At 44.8% G+C, this 21,639-nt stretch overlaps 1 protein-coding gene across 4 annotated transcripts in view; it reads left to right on the top strand.

Moving 5' to 3' along the window:
- FBXO11 (F-box protein 11) overlaps window positions 1-21,639 on the top strand; it is a 181,418-nt gene that overhangs the window by 76,013 nt on the left and 83,766 nt on the right. For all 4 annotated transcript variants that reach the window (XM_034764327.1, XM_034764326.1, XM_034764328.1 and 1 more), the window contains exons 2-3: window positions 9,339-9,466; window positions 9,578-9,659. In XM_034764327.1, the coding sequence (XP_034620218.1) occupies window positions 9,339-9,466; window positions 9,578-9,659 (210 nt within the window). The remainder of the gene's footprint in view (window positions 1-9,338; window positions 9,467-9,577; window positions 9,660-21,639) is intronic.

Below are 21,639 nucleotides of genomic sequence, written 5' to 3'. Positions count from 1 at the left end.
GAGCCTTGCACCTTGGTACACACATTTTACCATTTCATTTATTATCCTGGGGATTTAAAATCCCCATGCTTATAATTACTTACTCCTTTCCTTCCACTATGCCCTCAAAGTTTCCAACCTGTTCTCCAATCTCTCTATCTATTGCCTGCTCGTTTGGGCCCGATCCTGCTTTTTTCGCTGAACCGTCCCTTCTATGGGCACCAGCTTTTTCACTACCAATTTAGATAGGAGGGTGGGCTTCTCAACTAGCCCCCACCCTTCCTGGTCTCTTCTCTTAAACATTCTTACACACAAGGCTACCCGAGTCCTCCCTCGTGAGGTTTGCCACTTGGGCAAAACGCATGGCCCATTGGCATTTAACTATTCAATTTTCTCTTGTGGCAAACACACTGCTCTTACAGCATATGCAAACACAAATAGTTAAATTCTGACAAGTCCCTGAAGGACCAGTACTTGCTTAGTCAGTGCTTCCTTTTCTGCCTGGAAATCCTGTCTCAAGGCTTGCAACTTGCCCTGGGCGTAGGTTTGAGTTGCTGCCTGGTTCATGATCTATGCTCTTAATTGCTCAATTCTAGTTATCAGGTACACAACTCTTCCCTTTTCTCCAACTTCTCTATTGCCCAGTCCTGCTACGACTGGGGTAGATTCACCTGACACCCTTCCTGGTCAACCGGGGTGGAAAGAGGAATGCTAAATCCCTCTCCAGTTCTCAGACTTACTGCGGCTGAGAGTAGGCACACTTTCATACTCACACACGTACATCCAGACTGGTCATGTCTGTGTATAACGTTCAGAGAAGGTGCTGTGCAATCTCCAACTTGCTTCCTCTCTTGGGAGGGCAGTTCTTTTACACCCTGAGGTCTCCTGGGGCGTCTTTTCAGTGATTCCAGTCCAGGCCGGCTGCCTGTGGCTTCTTCAGCGTCCCCAAACCACGCCGGCTCCAGGGTCGCAAAGGCAGACTATTGGATCTCACTGGACAGTTAAGCTTTGCAAATGTAATCTCAGCACTGTAACTTGTATTGCCTTTGGTTTGACTATGTCTATATTTTTTCACAGCCAGCTGGGTCCGAAAGCAGTTTTTCTTTGTACTTAGCCTGGTCTGCATTGATTCTTGACCTTGAACGCAGATTAACTTTCTCTTTATCTCTGGACCAAGCTGAATTTCAAATTAACCTGTTCCTTTCCTCAATAGACAAATTGCTCCCATTGTGTGTCAGAGGCTTTTTGGTGATTAAAAGCTCCTCTGAGATGTATGATCTTATCTAGATTGAAGGTACCTTCTAGTGGGCATTGTTTAGATGAATTTTCACGCATGTAATGATTCCAATTCTCTAAATACCTGCAGGTTTTAGTACCATAATGTACATACATGAAATAAGCTGGGGTACCCTTAGTGGGTGAGAGGGAATCCTTAGACTGTCCCCCACCCATTTTCCAATCACACACACAGGGAGGAGGATGCCCTGTCCACGCTAGCGGCACATAAACTAAGGATCTCTCCCTACAGGGTATTCACACAGGAGAGACTAACGAGGATGGCCATGACCCTCCTACACCTCCCTTCAGCAAAGAGTGTCGGCTAGTCTCAGAGAGACGGCGCCGCTTACTCTGTTGCATCCAGTGAGATGATCAGACTGTCAGTGGCTCACACGGAGAGGAAAAGGGGAGGGAAGATGGGTTCACACACTCCTAGACCCAGGTAGCCTCTTCGCCGGACGATGCCAGGCCGAGTTAGCCCACCGTGGGTCAGATCTCCTAAAAGATCCTCTAGTTACCGGGCTTGCGTTAGAGTAGTTCTGGTCTCTCTCTCACACACACGCGCGCGCGCGCCTTATTCCAGGTACTATTCCCAAGTACCTCGATGCATCACTCGAGGTGGTAAAAACCCCTCCTGAGGCGGTAACAATCCCTCAACACCGGTGCATACCTATGCACCTCGCATATGCATACAGGGGGCGGCAACAATTCCCCTAAGCCGCTCAGCATCTGACCTTGCTGCACAGTCAGTAAGTTCGGATGGCGTGAGCCCAACAGGGACAGACGGCCCCACGGACCGTCCTCCTCCGACACCCCAATAGAGATTTCAAAAGGTCTCCTACCTCTATTGTGGCGCCATGGGGTTCGTAGCAGCTGCCGATGCCTCTGCGGGTGTTGCCATCCCGGACGAGCCCCCAAATTGTCGGAGAAAAACAGAGTTCTCACTATTTGTTTGGGTACAGCAAGTCAGATGCTTTATTAACTCTCACAACTGCGCAGAGGGAGAGAGCTAAGCAGGTCTCTCAATAGGTAGACAATTAGAGCAAGCATTTATACCTTTTGTTACAGACAATAATAAGCAACAGCTGCGTTTTGTTTATACATAGGTCATTCTGATATCTTGTTTTGCTCACTAATGTAGACTCTTAGTCTACATTCCATATTATCTACACAAGGTCGCAGCAACTTCTCACACAGTTCTTTCCCACTCGCCTCACACATTCCTCGCTTCTACAAATCTCGCGTTATTAGGGTTACAGTTAGCCTAACTCTTGCTAACGAACTGTCATGCATTGCATCCCCTTCCTGTCAGTTCTTTCTCTGCTTCCACACTACTTAACTTGAAATAGAGGCTCTCAAAGAATATCTTTAGTCACCAGTTTTGTCCCTCTTGTTAAATCTGAGTTGCGTTTTGCACTTAAACAGACGATGAATCCCTGCTTTAAGCTATTTGGGGTAGAGACTGTCTCTCATTACGTTTCTGTATAACACTTAGCACAGTGGATTCCCAGTTTCAATGGGGTCTCTAAGCACTAATGTAATACAAATATAATAAATACTACTACTGTGTTGTGTGGATGAAGAATAAGGTGTCTCCTCTGCAAAAGTTCAGCATTTACTCTTTGAGTATAGAATTAGTTTGTGAGAATTTACAAGTGAATAAGTTAAAGCTCAATATGAACTCAAATTTTAAATGGGGTCTTAAAAATAAATAAATAAAATTAGCATTGTAATGCTTATTTTTGGGTCCAATTTTCAGTAATGGAATAACTTAGACATTTCAAACTTCCCATATAGTTAAAATTCATTGAAATCACATGCCTAGGTTATATTTGAAGAAATTAGGTTGTAATACTGATTGTGTGTATTTTTTATAAATATAGACTACAGAGGTCAGCAGTTGAGGTCACTCTTAACTAGGGTCTTTATGACATCAGTATTAACTCAACCAATTGTTAACCTTCCTCTGTGGCTAATTTGGCTTGTTTCAATTCTATTGATTATAATGAGTGAGTAGCAGGAGACACTGGACTTGTTTGAAGAGTTCTCATCAGTAGGTTACTGTAATCCCAATTGCGTTGGCTCTTCAAAAGTTCCTAGGCCACAGATTTGCTTGGCAATCAGTGCTTGAAAGGTTCCATATGGCTCTTCTGACTTTGCTCCAGAGCACAGTCCTGCAGTACTACAGGCAGGGAGGCAAAGGGGAAGCTTAGTAAAAAGCACAGTAAGGGCCTGTAGTGAGGTAGAGTGGCCTCCCTCCAAGCCAGAGAGTGAGGGACGATTACACTCCCCTTTGGGGGGGCGAAGCCTAGATCGCCCTGCCACCTTCGTCAGAAGTACCGGGGTGTGGCCGGAAGTATAAAAGGCTGGCCCTGCTGCACAGTTGCAGGAGAGCCCGCAGAGAGGAAGGACGTTCTGCCGCGTCCCCGAGAGGAACCCTCACCAAGCAGTGCCCAATCCACAGACTCAGATGAGGACTGGCCCGGTGTGCCTTCTGCCATCTACCCCTAGGAGCTGGAAAAGGCCTGGAGGCTAGAGGTACCGAACACTGGGGTAGCAGGAAATAGCCCAGGGGCAGCCTCGAAGCAGCTGGCTGCAGAGCCAGGGGTGGCCCAATCGGCATATTGCGGCTGGATCCCCGCTGACGCAGGGGCAGCCGATTCTGCCCCTGCCAGGGCCCTGGGCTGGGACCCGGTGGAGTAGGGTGGGCCTGCGTCGCCCTGCCACCCCACCCCGGGGTGGCTGACCCCCTAAACTGTGAAAGGAGGCTCTAGCTCTGAAGAGGAGCTTCCCTTACCACTCACCTGTAGACTAGGTTGCTTGCTGGCACCCTGAGCCTACTCAGGCCCAGCTCATCTGTAGACTGTTTTGCTTGCTTGGCTGCTTGAGCCCTGCCCAGGCTAAAGCCAGCCATGATACTGTTGCTTGCTGGTAGCCTGTGCCTCTCCAAGCCCAGGACCCAGTTCCCCAGAAAGACTGTTTGCTGGCTGAACCCAGCTCTGAGACTGTTTTGCTTGTGGGCTGCCTGAGCCTTCTCAGGCCCAGGCCCGACTCACCTAGAGACTGTTTTGGTTTGCTGGCTACCTGAGCTCCGCCCAGGCCACAGCCAGCCCGAATAGACTCGATTTAAGGGCTGACTGTTTGTGTCACCCAAACCCAGGCAAAAGCCTGACAGGAACTATTAATCTCACAGCCCTATTGCAGCCTCTTGCCTGTCTTGCAGACTCTGGTCCTGGCCCGACAGGACCAGCCTGAGTGGCCTCCCTCCGAGTGAGGGACTATTACACGGCCCTTAAAAACAGTGATGATGGGACCCAGGGGATTGGGGTCCTTCCCTCCAACCTAGCTCTCCCCTTCACACAGCGCCAGACTCCCTAACAAGGCCCTTTCCCCAAAGACCTACAGTTCTTCCAGGCCTACACAGATCTCTGCTATTCCTCTTACCCCTATCATCTCATTCAACTCTCCTCTTTCTAATTATATTTAGATCTTAAATTGCTCTAATAAAAGTATAGTGTATGTACACATGAATCTTACTTTGCACTTAAGATCTTTTCTTTGAAAGTTTTAACCCAAAAATCCTAGCCACCTCTGTTTCTATCATTATGTAATGTAGATTATTTGATCATATAGAAGGTTTTTTAAGTCTTTGATTAACTTTTATGAATTCGCGTTTGGAGATGTATATACATCTTCTAATTCTAGAGAAGTATTCCGAGACATGCTCTCTTCCTCCAGATAATCGTGGTAGAGGAAAATAGTTACTTATAAAGAAAGGGAATATGTCCTTGCCTCTGTCTTCGCACTAGACACTTTTTTTAGTGGTGTCATCCTAATATTTAAATTTTGATTTTACTTAAACTTCTGTTTTCTCTTGCAGCAATGACAGCATCTTTTTATCCTAAGTGACTATTACTGTTTTACTTTAAGAACCAGAGTGGGATTATCCATGAAAATCTTCCCCCTCTCTCTAGTTGTAGGAAGATCAAACTGCTGAGTTGGGAGTTTTTTTCCAATTTTTTCTTTGTCTCCTTGATTCTTTTTTCTGTTTCTTATAGTAGTTTGGAAGTACTGCATTAATCAGTGACACATATTCTGCAGCATTACAGCCTCATTGTTTAGAGCAGGGGTGGCCAACCTGCGGCTCTTCAGAGGTTAATATGCAGTTCCTTACCTAGGCACTGATTCTGGGACTGGAGCTATAGATGCTAACTTTCGGGGGGGGGGGGGGGGGGGGGGGAGAGTGCTCACTGCTCAAGCCCTGCCCCCACTCCACCCCTTCCCCCAAGGCCCCTGCCCTTCCCTGAGCCTGCCATGTCCTCACTCCTTCCCCCACCTCCCCCATAGCCTCCTGCACATGTGAAACAGCTGATTGCAGTCGGTGGGGACAGGGAGGAGTAGGCGCTGATTAGTGGGGGCTGCTGGCAGGCAGGAGGTGCTGGGGAGCGGATGCGGGGCTGCTGACGTACTACTGTGGCTCTTTAGCAATGTACATTGGTAAATTCTGGCTCCTTCTCAGGCTCAGGTTGGCCACCCTTGGTTTAGAGAGCCACACCTAGTTTCATTTTATTTATGTATGTTGCCTTTGTGTCTACCTTTCTCACCATTCATGGCATTTTGTAGGTGAAACAATTAACATCTTTTGGTGCGGGTGGAGGGATGATCAGAAATTTCATGTAACATAACAGTGATCCCAGATTACTTCCGACCTTTGCATATCCTGCAGAACAAAATTTTTGAGACTATAAAGTTCTAGGCTTAAGTGGGGTTACAGCTTCTATTTATGAAGAACCAAGGGCATCTATTCTCTAGTTTGAGACATGGGCACTATACAGGGCTTGGTTGTTGAGTCCCCTTTGGCTACTCCCTGGGTTAATTCTATTACCAGAAGATGGTGACAGATGAAGGAAGAAATTAAGATATTAAGGCTGCATCTACACTAATACATTTTGTGGCTGTAATTCACCATTGGTGGTAACAAACTGAGTCCTAGGTTAGAGGAGGCTGGTAAAGCCTAAGTCTCAGAATCAGGCCCTACTGGGATTCACAACCCCCGTTTAGCTGCCACCAAACCCCGTAGGCACCTAAAGTCATTTGATGCCTACATTTTTGCAGTAAAAGTTCCCTAGTCACCTATGTTTCTGCCTGTGTGCATGCGCACTGCAACCCCACTGCAGGCCCAGAGCAGTGCACAAACTGGGGGAAGATAGGTGTTCCTCCTCCTAACTTGTTTTTGGGTCCTGATCAGGTAAGTGTGCTCAGAGCTTGCCTAACAAATGGGGCCCCTGTAGATGAGCTTACACAAAACAGCCTGAGGGGTATGAGGAGGACTTCCCTCATAACTTTTAGCTCCGTGGTTAGGGTTCTCACCTGTGATGTGGGAGACCCCCAGTTCCATTTCCCCTTCAACTGAGGCAGAGAAGGCATTTAAACAGGGATTTTCCACTTCTCAGGTGAGTGCCCTATCCACTGGGCTATGGGATATTCTGATGTGGGTCTCCCTTAGTCTCTCCTGTTGAAGCTGAATGAGGATAAATAATGAAAGAATCATTGGGCCAAAGAGAGAGCGAGAGAGAGCAAGCATCAGAATGACGCTATAGCCTGGTTAGAGCACTCACCTGGGAGTGGAAAGCCATGATCCAGTCCCCTGCTTCAATAACTTTTAAACATTATTTATCCACGGTGGAATATCTTCAGCAGAAGAGGTTGATGGAACCTCTTCCCCCCCCCCCCCATCAGAATATCCCAGAGCTCACCTGAGAGGTGGCAGATCCCTGTTTAAATGCCTTCTCCCACTCACATGGAGGAGGGACTGAGGGTCTCCCACATCCTAGGTGAGAACTCTTGTCTATTATGAGGGAGCTCCCCGCGCCTCGGCTTCTTGCAAAAACAGCATAGGCTCCTAATGCCAAGAGCGAGTTTGCAGCTGAGAATCCCAGGCAGAGGAAGGTGCCTCCCCTGCAGCCTGGACTCAGGCACGTATCTTTGTGAGAGGGGCAGGGCTTAGCACACACTCCTCACCTTAGACTCTCCCATTGGATAGTTTAGGTGGGACCTGACTGGTGTGCTGGATTTTGTGATCCCATTTTGACACACCGTTCGTTTTACAGGAAGCCTGAACGTCTTACTCGGTTTTTGTGAACTGCAGTGATTTTCTAGACACCTAAAAGTTAGGTTTGGCAGCGCTCAACTTCATCATGAATCTAATCATTAGTCTCTTTGCACCTCAGTTCCCCATCTATAAAATTGGGATATTAGCACTGTCTTGCCTCACGGGGGTGTTGTGAAGATAAATACTTTGGAGATTGTGAGGTGCTCATATACTATGGTAATAAGTGCCATATAACTAGCTAAGATGAGTAGTTTAATTATGGCTGTGAAGCTTGCTGGGTTTTTTTTATTTTTTAAATCCTGTTTTCTTATGGAGCTCAGTCCATTTCACATCTCCTCCAGCATCTCTGTGACCTGACAGTTTTTCAGTAAGGCTTGTAGGGTGAGAAGTGATGGTTTACATAATGGATAGAGAAATAATAATGGGGAGAGAACATCAGAAGTATATGGTTTTTTAGAATTTTCTTTCACATTAGTTGCTGCTGTTTGAAGTAGCTTTGCTTACAAAAGTATGCATTATCCTCTCTATATTATTCATATACACCTCTACCTTGATATAACGCGACCCGATGTAACACAAATTCGGATATAACGCAGTAAAGCAGTCCTCCGGGGTGGCGGGGCTGCATACTCTGGTGGATCAAAGCAAGTTCAATATAATGTGGTTTCACCTATAATGTGGTAAGATTTTTTGGCTCCCAACGACAGCGTTGTATCGAGGTAGAGGTGTATTTTATAATTTTTTAATGTTTTTGAAATAATGATATTAAAATCTTGAACTGTGAAGATAGCTTTTGTTTTGTATTATTTTTATTCTTAGATTAAATGCATTGACCACAGACTATTTAGCACATCTTACACTTGAACAAAAAAATTGGGGTTTCCTCAGTAGATCTCTTCCTGCACAACCTCCATCACTCACTTTTATTCCATATTTCAAGTTTAAAATGGTTTAGAGTGAGAGAGAACAGATATACAAAGGTGAGTCCAAAAATCTTTCCTCAGTTAAGCAAAAAGTGTGTTTTCTGAGGAGGCCTATGTAAGAGATACAGGTTTCTTTCTTAATTAAGAAAGAAGCATCAAGTTTATACTTTGACTTCCACATGTATTTGTTCTTATATTGTTTAATGTGTGTGGTACAACGTCATGAATGAATGATTTAATTATTAAAGTATCAAAACAGATTATTCCTTTCTCATTGCATTAAGTGTATTCCCGTCAGAACATTTTCATGAGGTACTAGCATGAAATAAAACAAAAACCGTACAAATGAAATTTATAATACCATTGTTCTTGGTTTTATTAAGGGGTTGGAGGGAGCACACGCTTATTACTATCATCTTCTTTGTGTCTTTAGCCAAATAAATGAAAAACAAAGCAACTTTTTTTCCCTCTGTAGATAATGCTATGCTAGTTTTTCACCTCTGTAGTAAAGACCTCGCACATTGAGATGCACCATCCCTGAAATGCTTAGGGAACCCAGCCTTAAATTTTGTGATAAATATGATGACAAAGTAGATGCCTTCTTGATAGCTTATGGTTAACTTACAATTTTTGTATCTTTCACTGTAAAGGTAGTGGTATGCAGAAGTAAAAAGCACTGAAACTTAAAAGTTGACTCTTCATTAGCACAGTGAATAATTTATTTAATAAAGTTAAAGTAAGCCCTAGTATAAAGGATGTCATAGAATTTGTAGCATAAATATTGTGTAAATACAAAGAAAGAAATGGGTTAATGTGATGAAAACAATTGAAAATAAAAATATAGAGAGCATACATGAAGATGAACTTGTGCATGCACTTCCAGCAAGTGGATTATTGTGGCTTTCTGGCTGCATGTGCTTAGAAAAGCAAGTCGTTGATGCTTCTTTTGCACCAGGAAAATACCAAAACTTCCTGCACGCTTTTTTAATGAGTTTGTGGAAGCTGTATAATTCAAATTACTGAATTTCCTTTTGACCTTTTGATAGATGATGATGTACCTGCAGATATGGTTGCAGAAGAATCGGGTCCTGGTGCACAAAATAGTCCATACCAACTTCGCAGAAAAACTCTTCTACCTAAAAGAACAGCTTGCCCTACAAAGAGCAGTATGGAGGTAATATTTTTTTTTTATAAAGTATATTTTGTTTTCAGGAATAGGTGGCTAACACGAACACTTTTGCAAGTGCCATAATGTCTTAATTAATTCTTATTTATATGGTTAAAGGGTGCCTCCACTTCAGCAACTGAGAACTTTGGTCATCGAGCTAAACGTGCTAGAGTATCTGGAAAATGCCAGGATTTATCAGGTAATATTTTTTGGGGAGGGGGAAGATTGGAGAAAAAACGTTTTGACTACAGCAGGGGTTCTCAAATTTCATTGTACTGCGACCCCCTTTGGACAACAAAAATTACTACACTATCCCAGGAGTGGGGGGCCAAAGACTGAGCCCCACTGCTGCAGGCGGGGGGTCTGGAGTCAAAGCCCAAGGACTTCAGCCCCAGGCAGGGGGCCTGTAACCTGAGCCCTGCCACCCAGGGCTGAAGCCCTCGGGCTTCGGCCATGGGCGGTGGGGCTTGGGCTTTGACCCCAGGCCTCACCAAGTCTAACAGCAGCCCTGGTGACCTCAATAAAACAGGATCACAACCCACTTTGGGGTCCCAACCCATACTTTGAGAACCGCTGGACTACAGCGTACAGTGTTGCAAAAGAGATTTTTTTCCCCTCAGATAGATAAATAAAAGAAAATGAAGTGAGAGGAAAAACCAAGTTTCTGATTATTTGAACTTGAATTTTGGAAGCTTATAGGTGTTCAGATCCGGCTTTTAAAGGTATAAAGGCACACTGATTAAAAGGTATGTCTGCACTAGAAAACGTTGCTGCCTGAGAACAGGTGCCTGTGGCAAGGGCTGGGCTTGGTGGTGTTACCTAGTGGTTAGGTCATTGGGTCCCAGTTCTCCTCAATTACTGGCATCCCTCGCCAGCCATCACTCCAACGCTGTGGTGGTTCATCTTCCACTAGGTAGCAACTTGGCCTTCTGGCCACATCGCCATCTTCCCCCTTCCGGACAAAAAAATCCAATAAAACATATAGAGTTCAATAACCGCACAACAGAAAGGATCTTCAGCTCACCTCCAGACCTCTATGGATTGGTACACCCTTGACTTGAGACTTACAATGTCTCTAACCTCTCCTTTCCTCCAAGTTTATGCCCCTTCCCCAAAAAGGGCAGTTGTTAGGGTAGCCTGGACCTCCATCTCCACCAGGCTCTAACCAAAGTCCTATGAGAGGCAGTGATAGCAAACACCCTGGAGTGCTTTGGGGCTGCCTTCCTGTGCCACATCTTAATACTTGCTTCCTCACAAGGCCTTAAAATCCTTCACTTAAAATCCAACAGAAATAACAAAAACAACTGAATCTTCAGCACACCTGGGCTCAGCTGGTAGGCGCCGCCTTTACAGCTTAGCCCCAGCTTCAAACTGGCCTAAATTCTGCGTTTCACTCCCAGTGCCTGATGCCATTGCACTCTCTGCCTACCTAGGGTTTCAGGCAGGTTGCAGTCCTTGATCGGCCTCCATCTCCAGTCAGGCTTCCCTTAGCCAAAGAGAGAAGTTTCCAGCTACCTCTCTCCTGAGTCTTTTCTCTGGCCCCTTCTCTGAAGGCGGGGGTAGCTGCCATTGTAGGCCTGTTCCTTGCGGCCAGGACCTCTGCTGAACCCTTATTCAGGAGCCCCCAATATAAGTCTCTCCTCCTTTACTATCATGCCCTGTCTCCTGAATCCCTGAGATGCCTAGCTCCCTTTTAAGCTCCTCCTCCAGCTGGAGCAGGCTTCACAGGTACAGCAGAACCGAATCACCTGAGCCCAGAACTGCTCCTTAACCCCTTCTGTCCTAGGGTTGGGTTATACACCGCATCATAGTGACAAATATGGCTCTCCATACTCCTCACTCAATTGATGTTAAATGGTGGTTCTGCTGGTCGGGAACAGGGTCAAGAATTCAACACCTTTTGTAAGAAACAGAATTTTGACAAAGACAGGAGAAGAATCAACTGCCAAGTGGATTTCCTTTCTCACAGCTGGAGCCATATCCGTCCACACACCCACCATGGCCTCTCTCCCCATCTTTCACAGCTTCTCCAGATACTGGATTCTGTAACATCATTCTCTTTTAGTGGATCTTTCCTGCACTTCAGTGTGACCATATGCCCTGCTTTTCACGCTGTTGGATCCTCCCATCATGTCACAGCCCTTTGTGGTGCTCATTTTGCATTAAGAATTGGAGGGCTGCCGTTTCTCCTTTGTGGGCAGTGCCTCAAAACAGAGGAACACAACAATGCTTGTGTATCTCTCTTACCCCATCCATTGCCACACTCCCATGCATGTAGTCTGTCATCTGTGTCCCTCTTCATTCTTTCTCAGCATCTTCCCTTTCCTATTACTCTTACCACCATCTTCTTACCTACTTGCTATCTCTCATTAAATTCCCCTTCTCCTGTTTTGTTAGCAAGATCTGACCATTTTATCTCTGATTCCTTCCACTTCTTATCAAAACTTGGTTCTTTTTCACTGACTCAGCATCTGTTGCTTTTCTTCCCTATGGTTCTCTTTATCCTCACTCTCCAAATCTGAAGGTCATGGAGTTGGCTCTAGGCTGCTCCTCCACCCATTCTGTAACTTCTAGCTCATTTTTTTTAATTTTATTTTATTTTTATTATTTTTGGAAGGCCGCTCTATTTGGTTTGTCTCTCTGAGTAAGTTTTACCTGCCGACCCCCAGTTCTGATGTTGATGAGTAGTTTTATTTTCATTATTATTATTAATGTATTATTTATTATTAATAATTAATAATAATAATCTTTCCACCTCCATTTTTTACCCTTGAGGTTGTCTAGAATAACTTCCAAAACTACCAGTGTGGTTCTACTTCTGCAGTTTCTTTTGTTAACTTTATTTGATCTCTAACGTTGTGCCAATTCTGCTACTCTCCTTTGACTTGGTTTTTGTGTCTGTCTCTGTATGTCACTGTCTCACCAACTCTTATTTATTCTTCAACCTTGTTTGCTCTTCCACACAGCTTTTGTGATATTCATTACACCAACCTTTCTGACCTCTGTACTGCTCCTAGACAGCTCCTTGTTCCATGTTGTAAGCTTTACTTCTTGTTATATTTTTTTTCTACTGATTTTCTCTGTTGTACTCTACACCATATCTATCCCTTTAATCACCAAGTTTGATTCTCTCCCCCATTCTTTTACCACTGCTGTCACAGTGCTTTGCATCTTTGGAAAAAGAATTCAGATTATGCAGATAGCTCCAGCATGGAATTGCTTCACAGATACTCACTGTAAGAATTGCAAACCATGGTTTATGACCCTCAGACTGTTTCATAGCCGTATTCTTAGTAGACAAGTACACGCCAGCTACAGATCAGACTTTCCTAACTGTGGCTAAAAAGGCCTGTCCCTGAACCCACTCAGTCTGCCAGCCCAGATGCTCTCATTCTCTTCCTTGTTCAATTTTTTGTTCCATATTTTAATTTTGTAATAGGGGTGTGTCAAGGCTGCTTCCCCACTCTGAACTTTAGCGTACAAATGTGGGGGCCTGCATGAAAACTTCTAAGCTTAACTACCAGCTTAGATCTGGTTCGCTGCCACCATCCCAAAGCTAATTCCCTTCACTGGGTAGCCTTGAGAGACCTTTACCAATTCCCTGGTGAATACAGATCCAAACCCCTTGGATCTTAAAACAAGGAGAAATTAACCATCCCCCTCCTTTCTCCCACCAACTTCTGGTGGATCAAGATCCAACCCCCTTGGATCTTAAAACAAGGAGAAATTAATTAGTTTTTTAAAAAGAAGGCTTTTAATTAAAGAAAAAGGTAAAAATTATCTCTGTAAAATCAGGATGGGAAAATAAGTTTACATGGTAATTAAACTTAAAGAGCTCAGAGGACCCCCCTCTAGCCTTAGGTTCAAAGTTACAGCAAACAGAGGTAAACACGATAGTAAAAGGTACATTTACAAGTTGAGAAAACAAAGATAAACTAACACGCCTTGCCTGGCTGTTTACTTACAAGTTGGAAATATGAGAGACTTGTTCAGAAAGATTTGGAGAACCTGGATTGATGTCTGGTCCCTCTCAGTCCCAAGAGCGAACAACTTCCCAAACAAAGAGCACAAACAAAAGCCTCTCTTCCCCCCCCCCCCCCCCCCAGGATTTGAAAGTATTTTGTCCCCTTATTGGTCCTTTGGGTTAGGTGTCAGCCAGGTTACCTGAGCTTCTTAACCCTTTACAGGGAAAAGGATTTTGGAGTTTCTGGCCAGGAGGGATTTTATAGTACTGTACACAGGAGAGCTGTTACCCTTCCCTTTATAGTTATGACAGGGTGTGTGTGTCTGTGTGTGTGTTGTGGGGTTTTATTTTGTTTTAACAGAGTAAAAATAATGGAAGATATTAGTGATGGGGAATAAAGTGTTTCTAAGATGCCATTGTTGAAGACAGTGTGGTGTCACTGAGGACCAATTATCATAGGGAACCAAGAGATGGAGTGAGGCCTCAGGACCACTGGTGCAAATGGTGGTGTGGGTGAAGAGCACAGGGGACCTTGAGAATGTATCTCAGAAGATAATCACTGTCATTACATGGATTTTCCAAATAGAGAGACAGCAAAAATATAGCACTGATTGATTATAGTGTCTTCAACATTAATGGCAACCACATACAGTATCTGAAAAAAACACATAGCCTAGGAACTGGTTCTTAATTTTAACATCTATCCCAGGCTTGTTACTCATGTGTAAAACGAGTTTACCATTTCAAAATTTTAACATCTATCTCTGTACAGTATCTAATTGTGTGTCAGTCTTATTTTGACAATTTGAGTTAGTTTTCTAATCTCTGTAACCCTCTCATTTAGTTGTCTTTATCTGGACAACACTATTTCCACTCTGTGAAAGAAAATATATTATTAACATATGAAAACCTTGATGAAAAGTGTAATGTTCATATTAACATTACAAATGAATGTCCTAATTGCTTTACTGAAATAAAAATTCAATGTATATGAAACACCCACATAAAATAATTCAGTTTACGAAATGATAGTCTTGTATAGTGCTTCTTTGAAATACTCAAATGGCATTTAATTTCCAAATAAAAATAGAAAGATTTCCTTTCACTATATTCTAAATATTTACTTACTTAACCTGGAACAATCTGCAGGAAGATACACACCATTTCTACCATGATCCTTTGCTCTCTTCTGTCACCCGCTCCTCCTTGTCACCTTAAATCCGCTGCTTAAGTCATCTGACTTCCACTTCTCTCCTTGCTTGCCATGTCACCTTTTTCATCTTCTACTTTAACTGTAAATGTTTGTACCTCTCCCATGATGTATCCTCCTACTGCATTTTAACTGCTTTTGGAACATTAGATGACTGCCTTTGATCTTGTGCTTCCTCAGCCAACGTTTCCTGCTCAAAAGGCTCTAGCACTGCTGTAGATGCTAGAATATGCTACAGAGTACTGCATCACATAGTATTGGTTGCTACTGATCCATTACTTGTATGTATATGTACTCAGATAAACATGCAGACTCAAAAAATAATTTACACAGTAACTTGCCTTTCTTTCTCTTCCAAAACTGTGTTTTCAGCCTCCTATATTTGTTGACTTTTTTATAGTATAGTGATGGGTTTAGAAAATGTTTGTCATATGTCTGCATCTAACCCTCTCCTCCCAATTAATTTTAATAATTTCCACTTGGGTATATACTGATCTTTTGCTTTCCTCAGTTGTGTAGTCTCCAGCTTTCCCCTTCAAAAAGGCTTCCATACAAGACATAGTGCTACACATCAGGATTGAGAGACCATTACAATTTTGAGCTATATGTATGAGGGCTGCAAATTCTTTCAATCCCTCATCCCTCATTTTTGGTTATACTAATTCCTGTCCTCAGTCAACTGTTAAATTAACAATAAATATGAATCACTTCTGTACACATAATACACAAGGAGAGAGAGAGAAAACTTTAAAACAGCAAAGACTTTACCATTGGTTAAGTCTTCATGTCTGCTGTGATCCAGTCAATTAGTCATATTAAACATTTTAAGAAAATGTTTACTTTTTAAATATTACAAATCTTACCATTTATTGTGTTAAAACAAAGAGAAGAAGGAGAATGAAGGAGTGGGGATAGCAGAGTGGTTTTCTCCTTCTCCAGTCCCCCACATTTTTCTCCCTCTCCCCCATCCACTAGTCTACTGTCCCTTATGGTTATACCAATTACTTGAAAAGCTGTCAATTTTATACATAATAATAAAAATACATACATTCTTTCCTTTGTAAATGAAAGTAAGGATGTGTCAGCAGTGGGCAGGGTGGGGACAGAAGAAGATAGTGAGGAGTTAGTGAACTGGTAGAGAGGTATGAGAGTAGAGAATAGCAATCTCCCCTCCCCCCACAGACAGACAAACAAACTGTGACCATTCTCTCTCTTAGTTGCCATGTTTGTGTGGCTCCATGTGACATTTTATATAAATTATTTAATGAGCTGATTTACCTATGTGCAAAAAATTGCATATGACTATAAACTTTTTTGTATGGTCCATACACCCTTCCCTGAGCAGCGGTGAGGGTAGGACATGGAACTGCACAAAAACTTGGCACCTGAGTTGGAGGGTATCTAAGGGTTCGGTGGTAGCAGTGAGGAGTGCTTGTGTGTGATTGGGATTGCTAAACTAAATAGGTGGTTGCTAGGGTGTGTGGGACGCTTGGATTGGTGGGTCCTGGAGAGTGTCTGGGGGTAGTTGGGAAACTGGGTATTATTTTGGCGTCTGGGGTTGTTGGATTGTTGGAGGTAGGATCATGAGTACTGTTTGAGTGGGTGGATGGATGGGGCCTGGGCGTGGGATGCTCTTAGGGTAGGTAGCGTGCTGGTATGTCTGGGAGTGCTAAAGTAGGTGGGTGGATGCTATCTGGTGATGGGGGTGGGGTCTCTTTGGGGTTCTGGCTGGTGGTTTAGGCTTTGGCAGGGAACCGGGGTCTCTGGGAGTATGAGATCTGGCTGGGATGCTGGGAGTCTGGGGTCTGGTTCAGGGGCAGGGTGAGCTGAGGGCTAGTATTGAGCCCCCCTTATCTTCTGTGTTCTCCAGTCACCTACCTGCTGCCACCACCTCTCTGCCTATATTGCTGCTGCTCCTTTTCCACTTGAATCCTGCAGGAGCAGCAGCTAAAAGGCAGATAGACATGTGGCCTGTTTGCCTGAATCCAGTTTCCACCAGAGGCCACTACAGGCAGCTGTGGAATTGTAGATCCTGCCTGCAGCTCAGCCAAATATGTGACATTTAGGTTGAGCTGTGGGAGTGCAGACTGGGCTTCCTAATACATGAGTGTCACACAAGATCTGTGACAGTTGGTAACCTTGCTCATTGTCAGTGAGGCCTTTCTGGTCTCCATAGCAACTGAAGACAGACTGTATCTTTGGCTCTGAAAATGGGTTTTAGGACTGGCTCTCAGGAAGAATTTCCCAAATGTCTCTGCCTCCAGATCTGGACAGATGGCAGATTTCAGGTCTTCCTTTTTAGCAGCTTTTCACAGGATTTCAAAAACAGTGTTAACTAAATATCTCTGTTTCTTCATTGGCTTCTAAGTTTTTCTTAAAACTTTCAGTTGGTTTTCTGAGAAGGTCAGTAACTCCCCTCCCCACATCCAAAATGTCAGACAGATGGCTTGGGTAAGCAGCTCCCCCTGCTCTTAGTTGGTAGGTTCCTGGAGGCAAAGATGAAGCTCCCAGCCGGCACATTGGCATTATCCACAGTGAGGTGTTTGATCAAGCTGTAAGGAAATTCAGGTCTTGGCCAGTGTATAGGCAAAGATCCATGTTACTATGATTGAGCAGGCTGCAGGGAAGCTCTCTTATCTGAGACCGGGTCAAGAAGTAGTAGCATGGAATCAAGGATTAGGTTTCATTTGTTTGCAAGTCCCCTTAAAAGGCTGCCTCCCGCCCCTCAAGCATGGGAGTCCCATTTCCACAGTTTGCACACCCAGCCAAGAAAGCTTCAGTGGAGCTCCCTGACTCCATAGTATCCAAGAGGGAAGAAATCCCTACTCCCAGCCACCACCTAGGTGAGGTTCATGCTGAGGTGGTGGAGAGGTCTGCAGTGGTGACCCTACGCCATGGAAGCTTTTATACTTTATGGTAGCTTAAGGTACTTCAGCACCTCTGGCAGCTCCATAGATATTGGTCACCCATCTATCTTCAGTTGCTCTGGTTCACTTGTTCTCTGTGGTTGGTTCACACTCGGCTAAGAGTAAGAAGTAGAAAGCAGGGAATTGCACAGTTCAAATCCCCTTCCATTAGGGATGATCCTCTCTCCTCTCCCCACCTCCATGAGTCCCACAGGAGGTTATAAATTGGCTACTCTTTTTTTGGGAGACGTGTTGGGAACACGCATCTCCAGCCTCTGTCCTTTTAGTCACCCTGGTAATGCTCCCTTTCTCTCACAGGGGTTCCCCCTTCACTCAGGAGTTTGATCCAGGGCACAGCAAAAGAAGATGTTGCTCACTGTGGGCTCTTAAAGGGGCAGCAAATTTTTTAGTCATCCCCTAAAATAGGCTATCCTGTTGGCCTCAGAACTTCCGTTGAAGTCTTAAAAAACCTGTGGAAATATTCTCCCCTCAAAGATCCTCTAAAGTTAAGGGGAATTTCTGAAGCTGCTGTTTGGAACGAGATATCTCAGACTTTCAGCTAGGTTTTCTAGAATTAAGCACAAAAGGAGAACTAACTGTACAGGCTCCTGTGTTTATAGAAAAACAAGCAAGCAATGGGAGGAAAAAATAACATTCTTGCTAATTTGAAGAAGAGATCTGTAATTACTCCTCAACTGCTTCGTGAGGACATGATTAAGCAGGAGTGGGAATTCCCCAACAGACAAACGAAGAAATTTTATTTGCACCCAAAATACTACAAGGACTTCATCACCCTGCCTAAGATTGAACTTGCTTACTAGTCCTTAATAAAGGGCATTGGGGAAGTATCATAGCCAAACAGATTCTGAATGGAAATACTGAAATTTATCATTATGGTATTATCCTCCCAAGACTGCATATCTTTAATAGATGGCCAAGAGGTTTCTCTTGACACTTTAATCAGGAAGAGTTATTGAAGATATCTTAGTTTCTGATACAATAGGAAACTTTTTCAATACTCCCCTTCTTTGGGCTTTTCTACATAGGAAAGTTATACGGTGCAAGATTCAAATATAAGCTAAGGTGTGATTTATTCCACTATGTTTATACTGGTATAATCTCCTTTGTGAACACTCTTACTGCAGTATGAGAAGGCCTCTTGATTTGATTTAGCTTATTTGTTGGGAAGGCATTTAAATAAAATCCCCAAAAGCCATTTGTATGGTGGAATAAGTATGTCCACACAGGGGTTTATATCTGTTTAATTATACTGTTATAACTGGTAGAAGTTTCCTGTGTAGGTAAGCCCTTTGACCCATAACTTCCACATGGGTATTCATAAAGACTCTAAACATCCTTCCCCTTTCAAAGAAAGAGATATATATGTCTACTCTTGTCCTGATGAGTTCATCAGGACCATTTCACAGTCAGTGCTACGCAGGATGTAGTAGCCAGTGCCATCTGCCTTCAGCTTTAAGTGAATGAGTGGAAGAGCCAGTTTTGTAGTCCTCACAAAATGCCAGCATCTATGGGTACTGGTTGCCATTCCAGAATAAAGTATTTCAGAATATAGTATTTCTGATTTGTCAAGCATTTGAACATTTTTCCCAATTATTAAATGATTGACTCTGCGCCTGAGCTTGTAGTCTCCTGCACAGATACTCTGCACAATTTCTGCTACACATCCAGCCTGCAATTGCAGCAAATTGGTATATAAAGATCTTGGTCTAGAGCTGGGACTTCCATCGCTTGAGAAATTGCTCTTAAGGATTTAGCAGCAGCTACCTGATCTTGGGTTCAGAGAGGCTGGCCATCAGTACTGATACCAGATTCTGTGTAAATGGAGCACATCTGGACTCATGTGACTCATGGGATGTGGCCCAAAGAGGCGGTATCATGGAGAAGTATATCCTTTTTGGAGACCCAATCAACTTCCAGATCATTGCATTGTAAGTAGAAAGCCCACTGAGGAACCTACTTGAGTCCAGGTCTAGTTGGAAAACCAAAAATTCTTCTTCAAATGATGGTCCCTATTTGGATTCCAATCATAGGTGCACATGCACCAGAGTCGGAATTGTTCACAGTAGTGTCTGTTGACCTGCACGTGCATCGTGCGTTGACCAGGTGGCACATCCAAAGTTTTAAAAAGCCGTGCAGGTCAGCCCCTCTCTAGTTCCCTCTTACCGCCATACGTCCGAACCCCTGTTCCTCTGTGCTCTTAGCTTGCATTGAGTACTGTACTTCTTCTGTTATTGCTGGATATAGTTCTTTGTAGTATAGTTGTCCATCCTTGTTTTTCCCCATCCATTAGTTTGTTAGTAATCCATTTGCTAGATTAGGAATGGGAATCGAAGACTTTCCCTTGGTGGGACTCTTCCCCGGCTAGGGGACTATGCCCAGGCAAGCCAGGTTTAAGTACTGTGCTTCTTGCCCTCACTAGTTCTCTGTTGCATGCAGCGACAGTCTGCCACTACTTCTTGCCCCGAACCCAAGAGGCTCGTGAGCTTTGCCTCCATAAGTTCCTGATGGATGCAGCAATGCGCCCTCATGCGCCCCAGGATCCGCACCGGTGTCCAGCCCCACTCCTGGTCCATCCCACCTGGCACTGGTGGCACCACCGAATCCGCCCAAGCTGCATTGTGTGCATACGAAGCACACACGAGCACAAGGGTGGCTCACCAATGGGGGCCACCCCCAAGCACATTTCCTCTCTAAGCCGTGCCAGTTTGGGTGAGAAATTGCACGCCGACAATGCGAAGAAGTCTCACTCAGAGCATAAGTCCAGGTACCGTGCTCCAGTGGTGTTGACCTTGGCCCCAGTGACCGCTCCGCAGTCTTTGCCTCTGCCACCATCCATTATGCTAAGACTGTCTGGTCTCTCCTGCTTGGTTCTGCGCATGTTAGGATGCCTGTCCCCCTTGACTCCCATGGCTGAGCTGATGTTACCATTAGCTGGCTTCCTGCTGGCTACCGTTGGTCCTCCGTTCCCGCTTGAGGAACCTCTCCTATTGATGGACTGTCTTCCATTGCCTCCCATCCTCAGATGGTCCCGTTGCTTCTGATGGCTCCACCTCTGCTAGGCCCATCCTTAGACTTGGACTGGTGCTCTGATGCAGATCCTGCCTTTTCGCCAGCCCATTCTTACAGCCCAGACGGCAGCACTATCCACCAGCTCATGGGCAATTCGCCGACCCGAGGGGACCACTGGTTCTGAGTGACCCCTATGCCTAGCCCTATTGGGCAGCTTGGGGCCTGTACCAGCATGTGCACCATCCACACTCGTCATCTGCCACCACCACCTACGGAGCTCATCGGATGTCTCTGCTCCTCCGGATCCGCCTGTGCCACTGGCAGTGTCGTAACTGCTGGCCCCGCAGGTCGCCACTGGTGCCTCTTCCTCACCTGACAATGTACTCAACCCTCCCTTTTTCTTGCCACTGGATAACCATGCTCAATATCAGGCCCTCCTTCGTCATATACCAACTGCCCTCAACCTTCCCATGGAGGACATCCAGGACCCTCAGGACCAATTCCTGGATATTCTTCAGTCTCCAAGTCCTGCTCATACTGCCTTACCCATCCCTAATGCTATTCTTCAGCCTGTACAGGCAGTCTGGCACACACTGGCTTCCTGTGCACCTACTCTAAAGTGGGCTGAACACCACTACTTTGTGCCGCCCAAGGATATAGATTTTCTCTTCCAACACCCACCTCCATATTCCCTGGTGGTCCAGGTGGCCCCAGAGCGCACTTACCAGCAACACCTTCGCTCCACCCCTACCCCCAACCAGGCAGCCAAAAAAATTAACCTTATCGGACATAAGGTTTACTCCTCTGCAGGCCTCCAATTCCGTATTGCCAGTTACCAAGCCATCCTAACCAAGTATGATTCCCGTTCACAAACCAAACTGACAGCGTTCCTCGACTTCCTTCTTCTTCGAGAGATGTCCCTGTGGGTGCTCCACTCTGGGTGTTGGTGCGTCCCTGCGCCTTCACTCGGAGATTTTTCGTAGCAGTACTCATACTGGCCACGCATGCGCAGAGGCTGCCCCCCGCAGTGAGTCTAGGATAATAGTGCGCATGCGTGGCCAATCTCCTC

This window comes from Trachemys scripta, chromosome 3 (genome assembly GCF_013100865.1).
Source record: "Trachemys scripta elegans isolate TJP31775 chromosome 3, CAS_Tse_1.0, whole genome shotgun sequence".
NCBI classification, from domain to species: Eukaryota; Metazoa; Chordata; order Testudines; family Emydidae; genus Trachemys; species Trachemys scripta.
This window is presented reverse-complemented; position numbering and strand designations above follow the sequence as displayed.